The sequence below is a fragment of the Thunnus thynnus genome, chromosome 2, assembly GCF_963924715.1.
Source record: "Thunnus thynnus chromosome 2, fThuThy2.1, whole genome shotgun sequence".
In the NCBI taxonomy this organism is placed as follows: Eukaryota; Metazoa; Chordata; class Actinopteri; order Scombriformes; family Scombridae; genus Thunnus; species Thunnus thynnus.
Window position 1 is genome coordinate 27,377,924 of NC_089518.1, and position 22,568 is coordinate 27,400,491.

Below are 22,568 nucleotides of genomic sequence, written 5' to 3' on the forward strand. Positions count from 1 at the left end.
ATTATTTATAACATGTACTACATTCATATCATGTACTAATGCTCTACTGGACATGGACTCATAATTTCTGCACAATACAGTACATACTCACACAAATATTTTCACAATGCACAACCCATATATGTGTCTCACAGTGTTTGAAAGTAACTAAGTAAATTTACTCAAGTTCTGTACTTAAGTACAATTTTGAAGTACATATACTTCACTTGAGTATTTCCATGTATGCTACTTTATACTTGCACGCATTTCAGAGGGAAATATTGTACTTTCTACTCCATTACATTTATTTCACAGCTCTGGTTACTAGTTACTTTTCAGATCACTATTTTATATGTAAAACATATGATCAATTTGTTATACGTGCATTGTTATAGATAAGACTATTCAACAGTATAAGGTGTTAAAATTAGCTCTACCTTGACAATATAAAAATGCTGCTTACATGTACACATCAATTAATCAGTTTTAATATTTAGATATTATAGCCTCTATACTTGTATGGTAAATATAACTCAAAATGGGGCAATTTTCCATAATGAGTACTTTTACTTTTGACACTTTAAGTACATTTTGCTTTTACTTGTAATTTTTTCATTGTGGTATTGCTACTTTTACTCAGGTACTCAAGAGTACTTCTTCCACCACTGGTGGCTCAGATTTGCTTTTGAAATTAATTTCTTTAGTTCATTATTTAATTTAATTTCTTTCATTTTAAATAAATTCTTATCTGTCTCATGCCTCAGCCTGTTCTTGTTTCCCTGTAAAATTACAGTAAGCTACTGGCAGCTGTAGTTGCCAGTATCTTACCATTGTTGTTTTTTTACAGTGTCACTACAGTAATTTACTTTAACAGTTAATTACTGTAAAGTTATTATAGTTTTCTGCTGTGGAATGTGAGGTTTACAGTTTGATACTGTAGCTAGGCCTGCAGTAATATACTGTGTTTTCACTGTGTTGCTATTGTAATCTACTTTAAGTTTCTTATTGTAAATGTTACAGTAAACAACTGAAAAGTTTCCTTCTTATTCATATTAATAAGAACATCTATAAATTGCAGACTGTAAATAACAATGTGTCTTCAATCTTAATGATATTTAATGGTACATTTAAAAACTCATAATCCTTACCATCTAGCATGCAAGAGGATGAGACAAGTGACAGCTTTATGGAACTGAATATTCATTCAAAAGCTTTCAAATATGCCAAGTATATTCAAGTATGTGTGTTTGAAAAGATCATTCTCAAAATTCATGCCATTTCACATGTAAACCTGTTACTTGTAATTTCCTGAGCTGCCATCAAAACTTTGTCTTGAGTGTAAACAGAAACTGCTGTTGCAAGTTCTTCAGAAGAGGGGTGAAGAGTTTGTTTGTATTGTTAGGAATTGATTTCCCTGGCTGGCCTCTGTTCCCCTCTGAGGAATAATCACAATGAAATCCCTGAAAACAATATGTGGCACTTGTACGAGTAAACAACAATACCTGGAAATCATCTATCATGTTCCACACTTTAGTACAGCTTGGCAACAAACTACAATACATTTGCAGCAATAGCTACAGCCTAAAAACACACTTGGGTTGCGCTAAGATAACCAATATGACCACTCTGTCTTTTGGGACTCAGCAGCTAACATATCTTAACCGACTTGTTTACATATTTGAATCAATTTCACTTGTAATATGCTTTATTTTTTAGGCTATTATTAATTTTGAAATTCATGTAGGATAAACAAGGTGTAGGTATAGACCAGGCCAATCTGACGTTAGCATTCACTGATGTGTAGTTCAAGAGAAAACATTCATCCAAAAATAATCTTTAAACTAGACTTACAAGCAGCATTGAAAATACTGTTTAGATACTGATAATTTAAACATCCCACTGCTGAAGAACACTACCTGAAAATGCTCTCGTGTCTGCCAAGTGCTAGCTAGGATTATACCAACTTAATGTTAGCAAAAATTAAACATAGTCACTAACTGGGTAACCAGATGCACAGATGTTATTCTATTTTCTGAGTAAGATGTTACTGACCTTTTGGTTTGTTACTGCGATGGCAAAAATGAAAATACTGTAAGTTACCGTCAAATCTTACAGTAGTCTATTGTTAATGTCTGTTCCTGGTTTTGGCTCAAAAAGGCACCAAAATTTACAGTATTTTATTGATTTAGGAATAATAGTACCTTACTCTTAGAATTTGGCTATATTTTTATAGCAGTTTATTACAATGTACATTTCTGTTTTCCAAATGAATATGTCTGTCATACAAAAAAAAAAAAAAAAAAATCAAAATGAATCAGTGAAATACAGTTTGTCTTTCATAAAAGTTTGATAATTTCATATGTAATTTTGCATACCATAAGAGGCCTGAAAACAGAAAATGATGATTGATGATTTGAACCACTTCCACTGCTGTAATTTAAAAATTCTGTAATTCTTTGGTTAATATAAACTTGATGCCCCTTGTGTACCAGACATAATTATAAGGAAGCAAAACAGTCAACTGACAACAATAAAACAATGTTGAATATATTGTTATACATTGAGTTTGCATTGAAAGGTTACAAAACCTTTATGTCATAATTGTTGCTAGTTCAAAGCACGTTAAAGGACCAATGTGTAAGATTTAGTGGTATTTAGTGGAACGAACTTGGCAGAAATGGAATATAATATTCATGAGTATGTTTTAATTAGTGTATAATCCCCTGAAAATAAGAACTGTTGTGTTTGCGTAACCTTAGAATGAGCCTTTTATATCTACATAGGAAGTGAGTGGGTCCTTTTCCACAGAGGCCACCATGTTGCACCGCCATGTTTCTACAGTAGCCCAGAACTGACAAACCAAACATTGACTGTAAAGAGGGCTTTTCACATTTTTCACAAGTTTTGCAGCCACCGTAGGTTCTTCTACACACTTGGAGGGTGAGGGGAGGTGTATTCATTTGGTTGCAATCTACAACATCACCACTAGATGCCACTAAATCCCACACACTGGTTCTTTAAAGGATAGATTCACAATTTTTCAAGTCTGTCTTAAAACAATAGCCAGGTGCCCAAATGAACATTGAAATATTTTTTTCTTGTCATAAGCATTCCTCCTGTTGATACTGACCATTAGAAGATCCATTCATAATGTACTTACAATGTAAGTGATGGGGGGCCAAAAGTTCATAAGCCTCCTTCTGCGCAAAAATGTATGAAAAAGTTTTTTTCTGAAGCTAATATGAAGCTTCAGCTGTCCAAATTAGTCAAATCAAGTAGATATATTTCAACTTTAAAATATTTTTAGTGCCAAAGACCCTCTTTTTGTTACTATACATCCACTGCAGCTCAACAGGGAATCACTGTCCAAGGAAACACAAAGAGGGAATTTGGTGCTAAAATGTCTGTAAATGTGGAAGACATCCATTCGACACAGACTGCTGAGGCCTCATATAAGCTTCAGATAAACGTCTAAATGCATTTTTGCACAAAATGACTGTGTGGACACACTATAGATTTTGTCCCCTATCGCTTACATTGACAGCGCATTTGAAGGGGATCTTTCAATAGCCACTATGAACAGGAGGAATTATTACAGAGAAGAAAACCTCTTTCAGTGCTCATATGTGCACTTGACTGTTTTGGAAAAATTGTGAACCTATCCTTTAAGAGGCATTTGGGGTCTCACAAGATAAATCCTCCAAATTGTGGCTGTGTAACATTCTACATCACATGTTAAAAATGATTACTGGGGTCTATTGTATTTAAAATCAACATTTTTTCACTCTAGTTGAAGACTCTGGCACTGAAGTCCAAGTTATCGGTCAAATCGGCTCCAACAAGTTCTGGAAAGTTAGTTTGAACGAATCGTGACCCTGATATGACCCGTTTTTCCAATCGTAACTTGAATGTAACATGACAACGCCCTGTACGTGAAGGGTTCCGTCGAAGCCCATTGGTCCGTGTGGACGTCAATCAAAGCCTTGGTTCAACCAATTCCAGTAATCCCAACCTACTCTGGAACTCAACTGGGAATGGTAAAAAAACACACCACGGGGGCAGGATTGTGACGATATCACGCCGTTAAAAATAAATGATCCCGTTCTTTTAATTGCGGGGTTACTGGTTATACAGCTGAAACAAAACTGGAAAGGACATCTTTCAACATCAGAGGTAATTTTGGTGTTATTACGGAACTCGTTATAACCGTTAAACGTTAGTGTGTGATGGCAGCTATCGTAGGCTAGTAGTGTTTTTCCCAATATCAGTGGCCTGTGTGTGTGTGTGTGTGTCTAAGTATGTATGTGTCTATGTGTGTGGTGGGGTGCTGGCTGCTAGGTTAATTTTAAATGTCTCACTTTCTACTATGCCTGTCTTGATAAAATTCGGTTTATGATACATTTATAACGCGTATTAATCACTGTCCGCCGCTGTTGGTGATGAGACATGTAACGGTGTCCATCATGCTGCCCGGTGGCTAATGCTAATGATGCAAATCGTCCTGTGTGATGATGCAGTTTGGGATATCTACCGTATTAGCCACTTTTTATGACAGAACATAATTAGAATATAAAAAATTAGCTATTACACACGATCATTTAGGTGTTGACTTTTTATTTTTATTATTATTTTTTATTCTTTTGCGTATGTAGGACTTCAAGGTGAAATGTGACCTAAGATTCAAGAGGGGCAGATCAACTATTTTTTATGATTATGTGTCAATATTTTTATTGCCAAGCCAATGTGTTACTGTATAGATCTGCAACATAAGTTGTTCATTCTCTCTTTCTCCCTCTCTCTTGATCTTTAAATGACGGGACCATGTTTTACACTATATTGTGAGCAAATATAGTGTGTCGCTCAGTTATGCTCCACATGCAGTTGTTTGTCTCCCACATATAGTATGTTATCACAGAAAACTGAGTGGGGATATTATATAATACTTTTTGTATATTTAGATCCTGTAATACTATATCACACGCTCTCATTGGTTACTATTACAGGTAACAGTGCATACTAATTATTATATTATTTCATTAAACTATTTCAGAACTGTAACACATTAAAAGATGTAAATACTGAAAATGCATCAAAAGAAGAAATTGAGGTGCATCAATCATTCTAAGTATTTTCTGTACTTGCATAGGGAGGACAAAGGATGCATGTTTGCACATTAGTAACATTTACATACATTTGCATACACGTCTGACAAAGCAATATTAATGCTTTTAACTTGATGCTTGGTCAGGTTTCCTCTTCATTTTTCCAGCAGTAAGGAATGAGTGTTATTGGTCTCGTATTAAGTTCCCATTGTTCTTATGGAATAAACGTGCTGTAGTGCTACATTAGGGTGAATTGTATGTCCAGGATGTTGGTTTTCATGCTACATACCGTCATCCTAGTTTGGCTCAGTACAAGAAACATTGAACATTAGTCACCTTAACAAAATGGCCGAAGTGCCTACTGGTACCTGGCAGGACAATAGCAGCCCTGTTGGAGTGTTTTCTTTATTAACCAGTCACTTGGCTGTGTATGTGCCAAAAAAGGTCAGACTAGTTTGTATATTCCTGTTAGGGTGTGGACTGGCATCCTTTTGACTCTGTGTATCCATATGTGTGTTTAATTATCTTAAGCCACTGATTTTAAAGCAACAACAAAACACTTAAAAGTATGTGGTATGTATTTTTGAAGTTATTGTGTTACTCACTTCCTGTTGCTATCCATGATTTACATTTACATTCATAAAGGATTACAGGGAAAGGGAAGGAAGGAAACGGTGTTGGTTGAGGTCCAAAAGCAACACACACACACACACACACACACACACACACACACACACACACACACACACACACACACACACACACACACAGGACTGAATGTCCTTTCTCTAATGAGGTCAGAGCACTGACATTTCACACACACACACTCATCTGTTAACAGTTTTTTTCTCTCACTGGACGAGCATCCGGTCTTCTTCTAGTCCCACTCAAAGGTCGCACATAGACAGCAGCATTTTAAGATCGTGTTTCAAAATGTCGCCATACCAATTTAGTATACTAGAGCCACTGTGTGCTTATTTCTTTGGTCTTGGTGGTCATCGTATGTCAGCATAATGACAGTGTTGCTGAGCGTAGGCTCAGAACAGACACAAGTTTTCCTTGGATTTGGCTTCAGCTAGGCCATCCCACACACTTTCAGTAAAGTAAATACTATCAGAGGTTTTCATGAGGTTGTGGTTGCCAGCTCTGTACGCAAATGATTAAAGAATGGACAACATGTAGATAACAACTGCCCATGCCTAGGGAAAAATGCTTAATCAATACAGCTTGCATATAAAGGTTTTTACCACAATCTCATGCCTATGTAGTTAATGATGAAACATTTAAATTGTTTTATGTAGTGTTTTTATGAGTAATTTTTTTGCCTCCACCCCAGGCAGTGGTAGTTCGGAGTAATTTTGGCTTTGGCTTTACTTCCATCTTTATTTTTATGCCAGTGTTGGTTCTAGCAAGGATAACATTCCACTTTTATACTTAAAGATGCATGTTAGTTTGAAATTAGTGCTGAAACAACTGACAGGTAAATGTAAAAAAAAAAAAAAAAAGAATCCTTTTTTCATTTATCAAGTAAAAATACCAAACATTTTCAGATAAGTTTGGGTTCTGGAATTTTTTTTTTTTTTTTGCATTGCAGACTAAATGATTCATTGAATAGCCTAATTCTTGATTTGACAAAAAATATTTATATAGAGTGAAGTTCCCCAGTCAACACACATACTCACAAAGTAAACACACATTAATTACATACTTTCTGACTTGCACAGTCCCTGAATTGATACACTGGAAACATGGTGGGTGTGTTCCAAGTTTTGACGGAGTTTATTCAGTATTTTAGTACCGACCAATGTTTAGATACCATAGAAACAGTGAAGACGAATGAGGACGTTTTGCGTCAAGTGAATTTGGATTCTGAGAAATGATTGCATCACAGTGTTGCCAGTCCTGCACAAATGTACCGTAAGTTTACCTGGACATTTTCCACAGCTTTACTCCTAAAGGCCGCCTTACACGGCTGAACGGGCAAACAGAACAGTGGCAAAGTCCAGTATGGAGACAGACAAGACAAGCTCCATGCTCATGACGCTTGTTTTTAGGTGGCTCTGTCCTTTCTTAAAATAGGAACACTGCAGACATACAGAGGAGGCTTAGCCTTGGTTTTTAAGTAACAACCATATCCTCGTGGTTTTTGTAGTTTGTGGTCACTTTTATCACTGCTACAAGGACAAAGCCCAGCAAAGGAGTATCGATTTGTGTGTTGGTGTGCATTTGCTGTAGCTATCACATTCTCAGTTAGATTTCCCAGAATCTATGGTTGTTTTTCTCGCTTCCCATCAGTGCACTATGTTTTTTTTCCAGCCTAGTACTTAAGTTGAAAAAATAATCTTCATTAGGATCCAGGACCACTAAAATATATTGCTATTCTTTTCATGTGGGGGACCCACCAAGCCTGCAACAGGCTCAGAAACCATTTTGGTGCAGGCACATGAGTGTGTGAAACCTTGACTCTAGACAGCTGTATTTATGTTGAGCCATGCCTCTGAATTTCATCTGGAGGTGATGTTTTTTTTGGTGTGTGTTTTTTTTTTTTTTTTTTTTTAAAGCCGGGAACACACTGGAGAACTCTTAAAATCCTATCCAACCGTGGGAAGACCCAGTGCTCGGATTTTCTTATTACACAAGTCTAAAAGAAGTGTGTTTCTGTCTGGAGAAATAGTTTCTCGGATAGCAAGATTGACCTGGCAAAGAGATACACCAGAGGTTCTGCAGTATTTAGACTGTGTTCATTTACCAGCAGCTGGCCAGTTGTCATACTTATTATAAAAATGCAGTGGAAATCAATATTTGTGCACACACAAAACAAACAACTAGATGTGAGTCTTTAAGCTCATCAATCTAGTTTGCATGTCTCAGTGAGAGCTCTTTTAAAACTGAATGCGAAACCAGTTTAGGAGGAGATTAGAAATTCCTTCCTTTCTGCTGATGCTGAAAAAAACATCTGGAGGGGCGAAAATGTTCCAGAGTTCTAGATAAATGATTGTCAAGATGATCTTTATCAGATACTTTGAACTTAATCACAGTTCACAAGCTGTGTTTTGCGGTTGTTTAAATGTTAGTTCATTTTACTGGTTTTTAGGTCTTTTTTTAGAAGCTGCCCTGGAATATTGTTTTTATCTGACCTGGTAGCTGACCATATGCCTGCCCTTAACTTGTATTTCCATTCCCACTTTATTTTTATCATTACTTTTAATCCATGAATTTGTATAACATCCTGTCTTTCACCAGAGTCTAAATAGAAACAAAACAAAACAAACTGGTGATTAGGAATGCAGAGTTGGATAAACAGCTTAAAAACAAGTGTTCCTGCCCTCATTTCTCCCAATGCAAGCTCTAGTGTGTATTTGTTTGTGTGTGGCCTCATATGCAGTATTATTATAGGCTAGACATATGTAGCACTTGTTGCAGCTTGTTTTGCTCACTGCATTGTGAAAGGAAAAACAAGTGTATATCATTCTAGATGAAAAAAAGATTGTAAGGCTGCCAGGATTTGAGAGCAGGGTTGTCAGTAAATATGTCTGGCTATTTATTCAATGTTTTTTCTTTTTTTTTTTAAATCTCCGATTTTTGTTTTTTTAAATCTATTGGCAGAGACTCATAAGTTATGAAATCAGATACCAAAAAATATCTTCTCATTTTTTTCATAAAGTTTGCAGTGGCCACATTCTAATTCAAATAAAATAACTTGCTAAAATGATATTTGGGTCACACTGTCACTATTTGTCTGTCTGCAATGCATTTGGCTCTCTGGTTTGTTTCACAAAGATGCTTCAGGTAACTCTTTCATTCTTATTTTCCAAAATTGGCCTTTCGTGTGTGTGTGTGTGTGTGTGTATGTGTGTGTGTGTGTCTGTCTGTTTGTTTGTTTTGTGCCGTGTTATTGCAGTTTTGTTGCTTGGCAGTACTTGAGAGCATTGTTTTATCAAGCCAGCAAGATGTTTGAAGCCTGCCTCAGCTTGTCTCAGGGGAAACTAGACCGACTGCACTGCAGTGCCTTGATGACCGTTAAAGGATACAAAAACAGAGAGTCACACAAACAGGCTCATACAGGTTCATCAAGGTTAATAATTACAACATCTCCTCTTGTGCTTTAATCAGTCACGTCGAGTTAGTCTTTGTTTTTAGAGAAAACAACAGAATGCAGTGGCTGAGGCTGAACCTTGACCTTGTGTTAGATGTTTTTGCAGTTACTGTAACCTCCTTTTTTTCAGTGTGCCAATATGTGACTCTTTGTATCATGTTGTAGTCCCTTTTAATATTTCCATTATGAAAGTAGTGTTGCAGTAATGCTAATGATAATAATTAGCTTGTGTGATTAAGCATATCTTTTTAGGTGTTTTCTAATAAAGGGAAAAAAATCTTAACTTTGTTAACCTGCTTCCTGTAAGTGCTGTAAGGCTGATGTGAACAGCAGCATGGACTTGGTAGGAGCACAAAATGTAATTGTACAAGTATTTGGTTGTAATGGACAGCCATGCGTTTCCAGTAAGCAAGTTGCGGCAGTGCTAAAGGTGCCGGCGGAAGGAGGTGTTTTTAAAATAGAAATGAAAACTCTGTGACTTTCTGTTCGGTAAAAGCCAGAAACCTTTATGCTAGTGGATGATTTTTTCCCTGGAAATGTTTTTTTTCCCCCCGTTTAGTTGTATATGTATCTTCAGCTGGGTGTGTGTTTGAAGGTCTGTCAAGCATTTAGTACAAATAAAAGCTCCTGTGTGTGTGGAATGTAGCTCAAGCTTACTTTCAGCGGAGAGTCTCTCAAGCGTCAAATTCATATCAGCAGTTAGTTTTTCTTGCCTGAGTTTTTGAAGCACAGTGCACTTTCACTCTCACATGTGTTTTGTTTTATTTATCAGATTGAAGTAATACTGAAACTGGAATAAAACCGAACTAAACTGAAAGGTCAAAACAAGTGTATTTGTATAGCACAAACCACAGCTGTCAGCTGTCTTTATCCCCACAGCTTTACTGTGTCTCTCTGTCTGTCTGACCTCTGTGTGGTTATTCACGGTACTTGTAGATAGTTGTATTGTTAGTAGATAAACAGTAAGACCAAGCCTTCAACAGTCACAATGTACACAAGCTAAGGAGAGAACAGGTGATCTGAAAAAGCAGCAAGGTTAAACCTTTTAGAGAGAGTATTCTTTGACTTGTGTGTTTCCAAATCCAGCAGCTGGCAGAGAGAAATATGTGGGCAGTACTGCCACTGGCTCGGACATGAACTCACATAACAAGCAAAGTTTGTAGGTACATGTTGCAGAAAGTGAAAACAGAAGCAGAACCCAGCAGTGACAGGAGCAAACTGGCCAAATCTCGAGAAACATCTTATGATATTACTGTGCATACCAGAATACTCCACAGTTAGTATATTATGTGGGCATGACTTTCACTTCACAGCTCCATAACAGCTGTATGAAACAACCCTGTGTGTTGACAGTCAGGCAGTTTTATTTAACAAAAATAGATTTCCCAATTAGCCGGAAAATCCTTACATTCTCAGGCATGAAAAGGATTGAATTTCCTCTCAGCTTAGATTAACTTTTTTTTTTTTCCCTTGTTACATGATTTAGCAGATCTCTGTTGTATTCATTGTAGGTTTACCCCTTTTTTTTCTCTCTCTTTCGCATCATGTGTTTTCCCACAGGGTGCCCTCTGTCTGCGTGTTGCCTCTCAAGATGTCCAGCGCGGTGTTGCTGTAGTGGAGAGAACCACCACTTCTTCTTCAGACAGCACCTCGGTCGGTCGATCACCATGCTTCACTCAAGTGTCAGTCCCAACTCAAAACCCAACTGTAGCCCTGTCTGGCTCATCTGTTTTCTCCTGGGCCTCTTGGCTGTACACACGCATGCCAAAGATGGTAAGAGCCTGAATACTCTTGAGGGAAAATTCCACTTCTCACGCTCTTATGAGCTCTTTGATTATCATCAATCTGCAACGCTTAATGCATCCACTGTATATAAAGTTGGACGTCATGACAGCTCCTCAAAAGTGAAGCCAAAACATCTCTATCGCCCCCTGTCAAAGTACACGTCTAATACATTTTTCCCAAAGATGGTGTCTGTCATTTTAGATCTGATCACAACTGATAAGTTTGTTTTTAAGTAGTTGTTTGATGATATCAAAAAGGGGTGTGACGTCATGATTGACGGCTGTGACTGCCGCTCTCAAACCTCCGTCAGGTGGTAGGACGCTGAGGGGGTGTGTCCTGTGGGCTGTCACCCTGCCACCCGATTCTACTGCGCAGACTCTGGCTCCAAATGACGTCACACAAGCAAGATGGCAGCTCCTGGAAAGGAGATATTTTGGCTTCACTTTTGCATAGGCAGGAAGTGGAAATGTGACGTCCATATTTATATACATTCAGTGGCTTAATGCACATCATGCTGAATGTGTTGAACATGAAAAATAGCAGGTCCAGACAGGAAAGTTTGGTGTTTGATTCTGTGTCTGCTGATTTAGAGTTTGACAAACTTGCTCTTGGATTTTTTTTAATCACTTAATCCTGGCCCTGTACAAAGTCCTTTTATTACTCGGTGTATACTGTATACAGCCAATCTGGTGCAATACATATGATATTATTATTTGTAATTCATATAAAATGTTTAGACTAAGTTGAACTGAATTCAATTCAATTTAATGTGTAAATATTCTTGTTTTTTTCCCCAGTCCTTACTGTACCCCAGCAGGTGACTCTGTCACCTAATTATTATGCACAGCAACTATCCATATCCTGGCTGGGAGGAGCAGCCACTACGTTTGACCTCATGATTCTCAGAACTGAACTCAATGAAACTGTCTTCTATGTAAGGGCATTTCTCTTTTGTTAATTTGCTTTTTTATTGTACAGTTGTATTACGGATTGGATGCATTCTTTCAGAGCCTCAGCATGACATTTTGCTACACTAGTTTATTTATAGTTCGTTTTTTTTTATTTGCACATAGCCTTTAAAACCACATAAAGCCAAATAACAGAAATAAAATGGATGTGACAGCAGAGGCCACATTAAATGTGGTAACAATTTCTTTTTAAAATTTCAAAAGACAGCAAGCTTTTGATTTTACATTATTATACAGCTTATGCAGCTGACATAATTAATAACTGTTCGATTTTCTGCTTGTATGTATTACATTATGACAGTCTTCAGCAAAACGAGGTTCTACCAGATTCTTGTTGCTCTTGTTCGTTCCCTCACTGTGTGTTCTGTGTATTTATAGGAGACAGTGCCTGTGACTGTGAATGAGGTGAGTGGTCGGCATCAGTGGAACTGGACCTCAGTTGAACCTCTGGAGTGTACATCACTGTCGATCAAAATCCGCTCGAGACAGGGACAGACAACGAGTCAATGGAGCAATGTTGAGATTCTCCAAGGTCAGAGTGATAATAATTACACCAAAATGTATTATAGGACATTTAAAATTGGAGAAACATGTCTATCAGAGATTAATAATAAGCTTTGCTTAATTATTTCACCAAACAAATCAATTTCCTTTGTTCCTAAATATAACTCTCTATTTTTTCCTGTTTCTGTCTTCTTTTGCCTTCCATCTGAAATCTTTAAATGCTCTGCTTTCTTCTTTTCTCCTTCTCTTCAGGAAGCGACCTGCCCACCATTGACATATTCCAGATGTACCCCCAGGACAGAGTTGTACCTGTGGGGGCCAACACCACCTTCTGTTGCATCGTGAAGGAGGGGAGGCACCTTGATACCATCACCTACAGGAGCACAGTCATGAACATGACACGACTGAGTAGACGAAGTTACGCCATCACAGCGATTAATCAGGAACCTTCTGGCTATAGTGGGACCAACGTCATCTGTTACGACGATCTAAAGACAGACATAACGGGAGCGGTGGTGTTCGTTGGATGTAAGATGATTAACTGGATGGATAAGAGTTGAATGGTTGTCATATGAGTGTGGTTGGAGTGGCAGACAGAGGGAGTTAAGACAAAGGAAATGGGTCATTCAGACTGAAAAATGATTGATGTGAATGAAGGAGTCAGTGTGGAACGCAAGTTATTCTCCTGTTATACAGCTTGCTATATGATGTGCATAACTGAGTTTTCCTCTTGATGCATTTGAATGACTTTATAGATTATTTGAGAGCTCGTCTTTTAGATAAATGTTAGTAATAATTTATATACATCTAATATAACTTAATATATGATTATGCAAGTAAGTATGTTTTTACTTATTGTCCCCATCCCTAGATCCACCGCTGCCCACTGATTTTGTGTGTGAGACCCGAGACTTGACCTCAGCTGTGTGCCATTGGAAGAAAGGGCGAGACACACACTTAATTGGCAAACGGAAAACACACTACTCACTGAACAAGAGGTACTACAGTCACACACGCTAACACAAGAAATTACTTTTAAAAACAGTCAAAACTCACATGGGCCCACATATATATGCAAGAAGATGGCTGTAACCTGATCTGTTACCAGATACTTTGTTGGCCTCAGGTTGGGTTGCTTAACCATTCACAAAAAGCAGGCTGCAGGTTGACACAGGGGTATTTTATTGCATTTTAAATGTATTAATACAGATCCCAAAGCTGAGTACATATTAAGGGTGCTTTCACATCTGTAGTTTGGTTCATTTGGTCCAGACCAAGGGAAATAAAAACGGGGAATAGTTGCTTAGGAACTGTTAAAATATGCAGAGTAAGATTCAAGCTCAACACGCCTCTGTTCCTCTGTGATTGATCAGGCAAAATTCCTACGCTCACGCACTGACACAAATATGTGTTAACATGGATTACAAGCACCTTCAGATATTATATCCACTGCGGACACATCGCCTAAAATGCTTACTTAATCATATAATGGTAACTACATCTGGCTCCAATCCAGAACACTATAAAACAGGAAAAACAAAAATGATGAAATGAAGATTTTTCTTTGTTTTGTTTTGTTTGTTTCTTAAGAATGTCCCTGCATTATTTATGATTTCCCCCTGCTTATCTCCAAAAAATGTTTTTCTTCCCAGAAAAGAGGATGACAAGAAATATAAAGCACTCAGCCTGAGTGACCACTTGCTGCTTCTGTGTGTCCATCATCTGTGTGGATTGGCTGCCTGCCACACTTTTACAGGAATTGTCCCCAGGCTGGCCAAAACAAGTTACATTATAAATGTGTTTGGCCCCGTGTCTATCTCTGTGGGTTAGATTAAGTATCTGAAGGGATTGTTTTTAAAAAAAAAAAAATCTGAATTGAATTGAATTTGCTTATCTTGATTATTTTGTATTTTTCATCTGGTGACCAGCCAGCAGCAGAAGGAGACAGAGTATAGCGTGGATCAATGGGAGGATAAGTGGACACTGGTAGCTGTGAATCCTCTCGGCCAGTACAGTATCACGGATTCTGCTGATATCAGACACAGAGGTAGGTTGCTCAGCCTTAGCTTATCATATTCAATGGACGGACACATGGAATTCATATAAACTTGATTTGTATTGCGATTTTCACTAGCAGAGGTAAAACAGAAACATAGATGTGACACATCTAAAATTTCTCTTAAGTTAACTGATTCACTCTTTCTCCCCAGTGAGACCAGTAGCACCAGAAAACCTGACCTCTGTCACACATGCCTGGAATGCTACTGTAATGTGGTGGTGGAAGCACGAAAACTATTCCTCCTTGGATCTTCTCTGCCAGGTAGAGCTTACCTCCCAGGAGCACCAAACAATGGTGAGTGGTGTGTGTGTGTGTGTGTGTGTGTGTGTGTGTGTGTGTGTATGTGTGTGTCAGTCAAAGGGAATGACCACTTAACTGTTTGCTCTGTGTGTATGTACAGTATCTTCCTTCTGTCTTTTGGTCTGTCTTTATTGGTTTCTGTTTGTGTATCAGATGCTATCATTTCCATTACAGCATACTAATTACTACCCGTATTACTTTCGACAAATACAAGCTTGTATCGACATGTCCATTATCTCCATTTGTCTGACCACCAATGTACCAAATAGTAACACGTCTAATATATGTATCCAGCTCAATTTCTCAGGGAAGGGTCTGCGGTCAGTGGTTGTATTGGACCTGTATCCTGATGAGGATCACAGTGTTAGAGTCCGCTGTGGTGCCCAGCAGAATTTCTGGAGGTGGGGAGACTGGAGCGAACCCTTTTCCTTCAAAACCAACATTGATGGTAAGCAGTTTATTTGTTGTATTCCTTTATTCTGGCAAAGATTTCCATGAATATGGGCTGCAGTTTTCATAACCAATTAATCTATCAATATTTTTTTCAATTAACTGATACATTTTTTAGTCTGCAGAATGCTTTAAAACACTAAAAAAATGTCAATTACAAGTTATCAGAGTCCACTGAGATGACTGCTTTTTCTATTGACCAACAGTCCAAAACCTGAAACACATATAAAACAGAGAAAATTCTCACATATAAAAAGCTGGAACTAGTGAAGGTGTGGCATTTTTGCCTGTTAAATAAAAGATGATCAGCCAAGTGCACTACCAGGATGCAATTTGCGGTCAATAACCCCATTGTAGTTAATAACTATGTTGCTACATACTAACATAAATAATTGAAGTAGCAGCAGTACAATTTTCTTCAGTGCTGACTGTGTTTTTTTTTGTTTTTTTGTTTCTCTTAGTTCCAGATGCTCCTGATGTGTGGAAATATATTAAGAGAGATAACACTGGGAAGATCATTTGGAAGGTGAGTTTTTTTTTCTTATATTTGCAAAATTGGAAAAAAAGGCTTTTTCACTGTTGGGACCACAAAACTACTGCATTTTGCCATAAAAGGTTCACAGAATCCACAATCAGATGATGCAAATGCAATGTCTATCAGATCAGGGTTCTTCTGTTTTAGTTTTTATCTTTGTTTTTCTTCCTCTGCTTTTTACTCTCTTTATTTTGACATAAAGTAGCTTGAGCTGATATTTCATTTGTGGATTTATGCCATGAATATCTGAAATTGCAAATGATTTAAGTTGTCTTTCTCTCTCCTCCTTCTCTCTGTCCATCTCCCCTTTCCTTCCTTTTCTTCCTCTGATTTTTTTCTAGCCTTTGACACATAGACAGAGCCATGGTCAAATCACAGGTTATGAAGTGACTCTCTGGAGCCCTGAGGAGAATATACAGCACACAAAAACTGTTCCTCCGAACATTTCCTATTTACAAGTCAACCTCACACAGAACACTACCTTCACCAATGACAACAAGGTCATAGCAACTGTCATTGCGAAGAACGCTGCTGGGGTGTCACAGTCTGCAAGTGTAGTTATACCTCTACATTGGACAGGTATGTGGATATGGAGGCAAAGTGTGTTTGGGAAGTTTAGGGAATAAGAAGTAATTAAGATGGCAAAAAGAGATTAGGTTTTTTACTCTCAAAGGCACAAACTTTAACTGAGTACTGAGAGGAACTTCATGATTTGGTGTATTTGGTTCCACAGTCATAAAACACTAAACCAGCAGCCAATTAGTTATAAAAGGAGAAATAAAAGACATGTGGTTTCTATCATTGGAGTATATTTTCTTCTTTCCAGATGTGGACCTCCTTGGTGTGTCCAGGGTAGTTTATATGGACGGAGGTTTCCCTCTCTCCTGGCAAAGCAATGCCAATGCCACCTGTGGTTATGTGGTAGAATGGCAAGATGCCCTCTGCATAGGGGACTGCCCTGTGGAGTGGATCAAGCTGGGCCCTGGAAACACTAATGTCTCCATTGAGTCAGGTATTTAGTCATTCAAGAAGTAAACAGGATTTTTTTGTAGTTGCCAAAGTGTTACATTAGAAATTGTTTAATGAAGGATTATCTGTTTCTTTTCCATCAGCCAACTTCCAGCCGGGTGTGAGGTACAACATTTTTCTGTACAGCTGCTCCTCAGAGCTGCTGCAGTGCTGGCAGGGATACATGCAGGAGCTGGGTAAGGATAGTGCAGCATGTGAAACACTTATCCTTTTAGAGGAAGCAGTGACTTTAGAAATTATATTCTGCATTTCAATTGTTGACTCTTTTTTTTTTGTGACTCTCTTTGTTATACCTTCCACCTTTCTCTCTCTCCTCTATTCTCTTTCCTCCCTTCCTCATGGCTTCCACAGTCCCCTCCAGCTCTGTCCCCCTGCTGTCACCCATTCAGCGGAACTCTAATATTCTCTTGAGCTGGGGAGAGATCCCGCTGGTCAACAGAAGAGGCTACCTCCTGGGCTACAACATTTACATCAGTAATGGCTCCCAGCTCACACTACTAGGTAAATGTTACAATGTGAAGTGCCTCCTCTTCAAACAGTACAGTTGCTACAGCTGTGCTTGAGTGCTTGAAAAAGGAGATACAAATCATACTGTTATTCATCACAATATGTTGTAATAAGGCTGATTTTTATCCAGTTGAACTTTCCTTCTCAATGCTCCCATTCCTTTCCCCTCTCTCCTTCTTTTTCTTCCTTTCTGTACCTCCCACCGTTTTTATTTGTCTTTTTATCTGTCTTTGTATAGCCAATCTGTCAGACCCTGGAAGCAGGACATACACAGTTAAGGGTCTCCCTGAGGGCTCCTATAAATTTACTGTCAAGGCCTACACCTCAGCAGGCGAGGACAGAGGCGCCACTGCCTCCATAACGATGGAGCCATACAGTATGTGATTCTATAGTTATATGTTTATGCTATGCCAAATAATAAACATTTGTGTTTATCCTACAACTATTATTCTTTAAGGCTACAAAATATGCTCTTGTATAAATAAATGTTTACAGATAACTGCACTTGTGTTCAGTTTTGATAGGGTGATTAATACTCAGAAATAGGAAAAATAGTCATCTTGCTTCATGTCTAATATCTCTAAAAATATTTTTTCAGCTGATTGGCTCATTCTGGAAATCTTGGCCTCTCTGGGAATAACAAGCTTATTCCTGGTCATTGTCACCTTAATTTGCTACAAGAAACGGAAATGGTGAGTCATTCTGCTGCTATGTCTGTCTCCTGTTTGTTTATGTTACATAACTAACTTTTAAAGATATCCATCACATTGGCAGCAACTTACTCTCTAGACTTCTACGCCGTATTGAGCAGGAGCTATTAGGATATGTTCTTTAATTTCTATAGATTTTTTGATGACAATGTATGTCTTAAAGTAGCATTTGCCAATTTGTTCTCACCAGGGTGAAGACGGCGTTCTATCCAGACATACCTGAGCCAAAGCTGTCTGGTGATTGGTCTAGAAAACAGGTACAGTATCACCCTAATCCAGTCTGTCCTGCACTTTTAAACTCATTGGTATTGATTGTATAAATGGAGCTCACATTTGACCATAGTGACACTATATTTCTTGTAATTGATGTGTATGCTTGTAATGAGGGATGAATATGTTCATGTTTCTAAGTTGCAGTGCCTTTCGTAGAAAACTATGAGGCAGTGTTCGGTACTGACTCACTCCATGCATTTCACAGGGGCCCTTGGATGTGAAGCCATCTCCCCACAGTATGGTTCGAATTGTAGACAAGCCTGATTGGGATTCTAAAGAAGTGCTGGTCGTCATTCCTGAAGAAGACGAGGAGGAAGACGATGAAGGGCAGGGGATGGGAGACGAGCCAATTGACACAGATGAGCCGACATCATTACGCTATTACAACCAAGTGGTAGATGACCGACCCATAAGGCCGCGTTTCCCAGACTCCTCTGCTTCTTCTGCATCTTCGTTGGATTCGGCACGCACAGATGTGACTTACACAGGGATCCAGACCTCAGGGTCTTCTTTGGTTTTCCAGCTGGATCCACAGGGCTCCTCTGAGGGCCACCAACCCCAGGCTGATCTGTCTGTCAGCAGTGGAGGTGGAGGTGGGGGTTACCGGCCGCAGATGCAACCTAGAGCCCCAAGTAATGACTTGGACCTAGCTTCCACCCAGTCTTTCATAGAGCCCCAGGCTGCCAGTGCTGGGGGCTACAAACCCCAGTGTTCCTGGCATTTGGACTCCCCTGTGGAGGCTGAGGAAAGTGGAAACCTGGCTCCCTGTCTGGGATCCCCCACCTCTGTTGCTTCCACTCAGTTCCTCCTCCCTGATGGTGGTTCAGAGGAATATGAAGAGGAGAAACGTCAACTGTCATCATCGGCAGCAACCTGGCTCAGCAACCTGCTGTCATCCACAAAACCATGATATCATCTCTTACTTAAGCAGCCAGGCCAGGGGGTTTTACATAAAACTTAAAGATCTATTACTGTTACCGATAACACGGATCAAACAAGTCTAGCCCATATGGTCAACATATAGTATCCCCTCTGATGTAGCAGTACATTCTTAGGATTGCACTTTAACAGCAGGGTAATAATGCTATAAACATCAGATAAAGGTATACTTGTTAATTTTATCTTTAATACAAATACCACAAATCAAAATCTGTATATTTATATGTCAAAACATTTATATTCTGAAAACAGATGTCTTCTTCATACCTCTGTGTTCCACCATATTTGTTGCACCCCCTGGCAACCTGGCGGCTGTTCAGTATTCTCACTGCCTTTTCTGTGACTCCCTAAAATGGGCATTTAGCAATGGCATATCCTGTGTTCACGTTGAGTATATTCAGTTTTTAGCTTGCATATCAGATGTTTTTACTTTTTGTGATGTGAACTTACTGAAATGAAATACAGAAGGAAACAAACAAGAACATAATGGACATATTTGGAAGAACACTACAAAGGAACTGTTTCAATATAGAAGGTAGCTAAGTAGACAGTAAACCTCTCTCTCGTTACAGTAACACTATCTTTTGCTGGTCCATTAATGGGATAATCTTGCCTATTTTACGACAGCTGATGAGCTACTGAAAGGAAAAAAGGCATTTGGCTGTAGAATAGCATCTATTTTTCACAAATGACTGTCTGAACAGTGGGCCATTAATTGGAAAATGCACTTTTTCCATGAGTAAAGTCATTATTTTACACAGATATAGGAGTGGTGCTTTCCCATATGGCCTGGAATTGTCTGGGTGATGACCCCGTGGAGATACACTGATATAAGCTAGAACATGAATACAAACTGATGTAATTTAATGGACAAAACACACTATAATGTTACTTTTGATTGTTTTTGTTGTTGTTTTGTCTTTCTTAACCAGTAGGTTTTTATTTGTAAGAAACACACATTTCACATTCAGGCCAGTGTTTTTTTTTTTTGTCTGTTGTTATGTGTGGTGCATTACCCCCCCCAATGATGAGATAGGAGCCTTTCCACTGAGCTGATTGCTAATGAGCAAATTATGATAATCAACTTGGATGGATAATTACAGTCTTTAACTTGCCTGGATAAATCTAATACTTCCAGTCATTTTCACCGTGTCACCTTTCACACACTGCCTTGCTCCTAAATGTTATGTATAATGAAAAGAAATGCAGTAGCTCACAGTTATGCAGTTCAAGACTGATCAGAAATGTATTTTATAGGACATACAGATTCCACTGGCACTGACCGTAATGTACTGAAGAAGTTTGGTTACATTTTAATTGTCATGATGTCAATTTCACCTTTGTCAGTATATTTGTGAGGATGTTTGCTTTTGATTTTTAACAATGCTGAGAATGCTTCTGATGTCGATTAGCTATGTTTGGAAGCTTGTTCATTTTTAGGGAGATCCAAGTCTACACTACATTCATCGTTGTCAGAAAATGTGACTATTAATCTTCCGTTACAAATAGATCCTGAAGCCTCCTTGTACATTTTGTGATGGAAAAAGGGACCAAGTGGAAAGCATATATTTGGAAATGCTACCATTGAGCTGTTGTTGACAAAAGTGTGGGGTAATTACAATGTGAATATCGGTCACTTAACAGCACTTTGGTGCCTCCATTATGGTGTCAAACACAAGGCCACTAATTGCCTGTATTTGTATGTAAGAACACTCCACATACTCCATTTGCTCTCCACTCATGTGTACAGTGTGGGTGTTAAGGATCGGCTTCCCGAAAGCATCATTATGCTAAGATTATCCTTTGACATTCTAATCCAGTCATAACTAGGATTCTAATTTTATTATGACTCTACTATTACTATCTCTATTATTACTATTTTCTATAGTCAGGCACTGGCTTGCCTAAGTGACAGCCTGTGGCCTGTTGTTTCTCAGTGCCTCCAGCCTACAAGCTTTAAGTAAAACTACTGTGACATGGACGATGACTTAGATGAACTACAATGGATGGCTTCAATGATGAACTAGTAACAGGCAGGCAGTCCTCTTTGACTACTGAGAAAAATGTATCCACCTCTTTGTCTCTCTCTTGACCTGTAACACTGATCTGAAGTTTAACTTGGTTAATGAGAAGTATCAATTGGCAGAATTTGTCAAAAATCTAAAATGGAGCTTAGTGTATTGAGTGAATCAACCAGATGTGTGAGATCAGTGATCACTTCAAGGGAATGGTGAAATGGTGGATATAGTTTTGAGTATTTAAACATGGCTGCGGATATTTTTTTTTTCCTTTAAAGCCCATGCTTTCTCAATTGAGCAGGGCTTTGGAGACTAACCTATGAACGCTATGTGTTACATGCTTTTATGTTGATTTGGATCAACAAAATGGCACCTTTTTATTTTCTTTTTTATACAATTTATTGTACATATATATAATTTTCTTTCATTTGTTTCCTTCTTATAACAAGACTTATGTTGTGTTACATTGGAAATTATATTCCCTATACTTCAGCAGACAAAGTTAATGGTGACTAACCAGCTTTCCTGAAAGAATAAAGGCAAATATTTGTTGATGATATCAGATAGTTATGTAAAATGTAAAAGCATCACACTTTGATTGTATGTTTATTGTGCGCTCAAACACATGGTAAAGTGTTACTGAAAAATTTTGTGAACTGAACCAGAATTGTAATCCTGTCTTCCTACAATAGTTTAGCCTGCTTTGCATTCCTGTCTTATTACAGCAGTGTTGCTTTGCCAGACACATTATTAGTAGGGCCAGAGCACCCACCACGCAGACTCATACATGGCAAATGCTGACATGCAGTCCATTACACTTTTTTCAATTCTCCATCCTCTTTTTTAATTGGAGCCTATGTTTTTATTCTGTAGAACATTAGGATTATGTGGTTTATACGGCAGGATGCACTTGCTGCCTTACACATCCTCTTCTCTGGCCCTAGATGTTTTTGCAAATGCTGCATGCTGTATAAACTGTTACTCCAAAATCGTGGCTTGTAGCACCTTTTAACTTCATGTTTATGTTACCCTATGGCTTTAAAACACTAACACTGACTAATGCTGCGCATGACAACATGAGTGACATGCACCTGGAAAGGCTTTTATTGCTGAAATGTGTTAAATTCATGATGTTTTGGAGTATATTTTACTATTGATTGAATGAAAAGAGACTGTATTTGTTCTGGGTGATTAAATACATGTTAACACTAATAACACAAACTGAGATGCTACATGTTAAAAGACAATAAAGTTATTTGTCTGGCAACTTGTCAGTTTGTCAGTGATATTCACTTTTTCCACTTGTCTTACTGT

General features: G+C 38.3%; 1 protein-coding gene across 1 annotated transcript; it reads left to right on the forward strand.

The window, feature by feature from the left end:
- The first annotated feature begins 3,996 nt into the window (after positions 1-3,996).
- Positions 3,997-22,525, forward strand: lifra (LIF receptor subunit alpha a). The gene is made up of 18 exons (XM_067613651.1): positions 3,997-4,152; positions 10,738-10,950; positions 11,760-11,896; positions 12,309-12,462; positions 12,687-12,962; positions 13,306-13,432; positions 14,363-14,481; positions 14,645-14,787; positions 15,088-15,241; positions 15,705-15,769; positions 16,120-16,357; positions 16,605-16,790; positions 16,891-16,983; positions 17,159-17,308; positions 17,553-17,690; positions 17,913-18,006; positions 18,215-18,281; positions 18,503-22,525. The coding sequence occupies exons 2-18, from the start codon at positions 10,845-10,847 to the stop codon at positions 19,205-19,207; spliced, it is 2,952 nt and encodes a 983-aa protein (XP_067469752.1). The 5' UTR covers positions 3,997-4,152; positions 10,738-10,844; the 3' UTR covers positions 19,208-22,525.
- Positions 22,526-22,568: the final 43 nt, after the last annotated feature.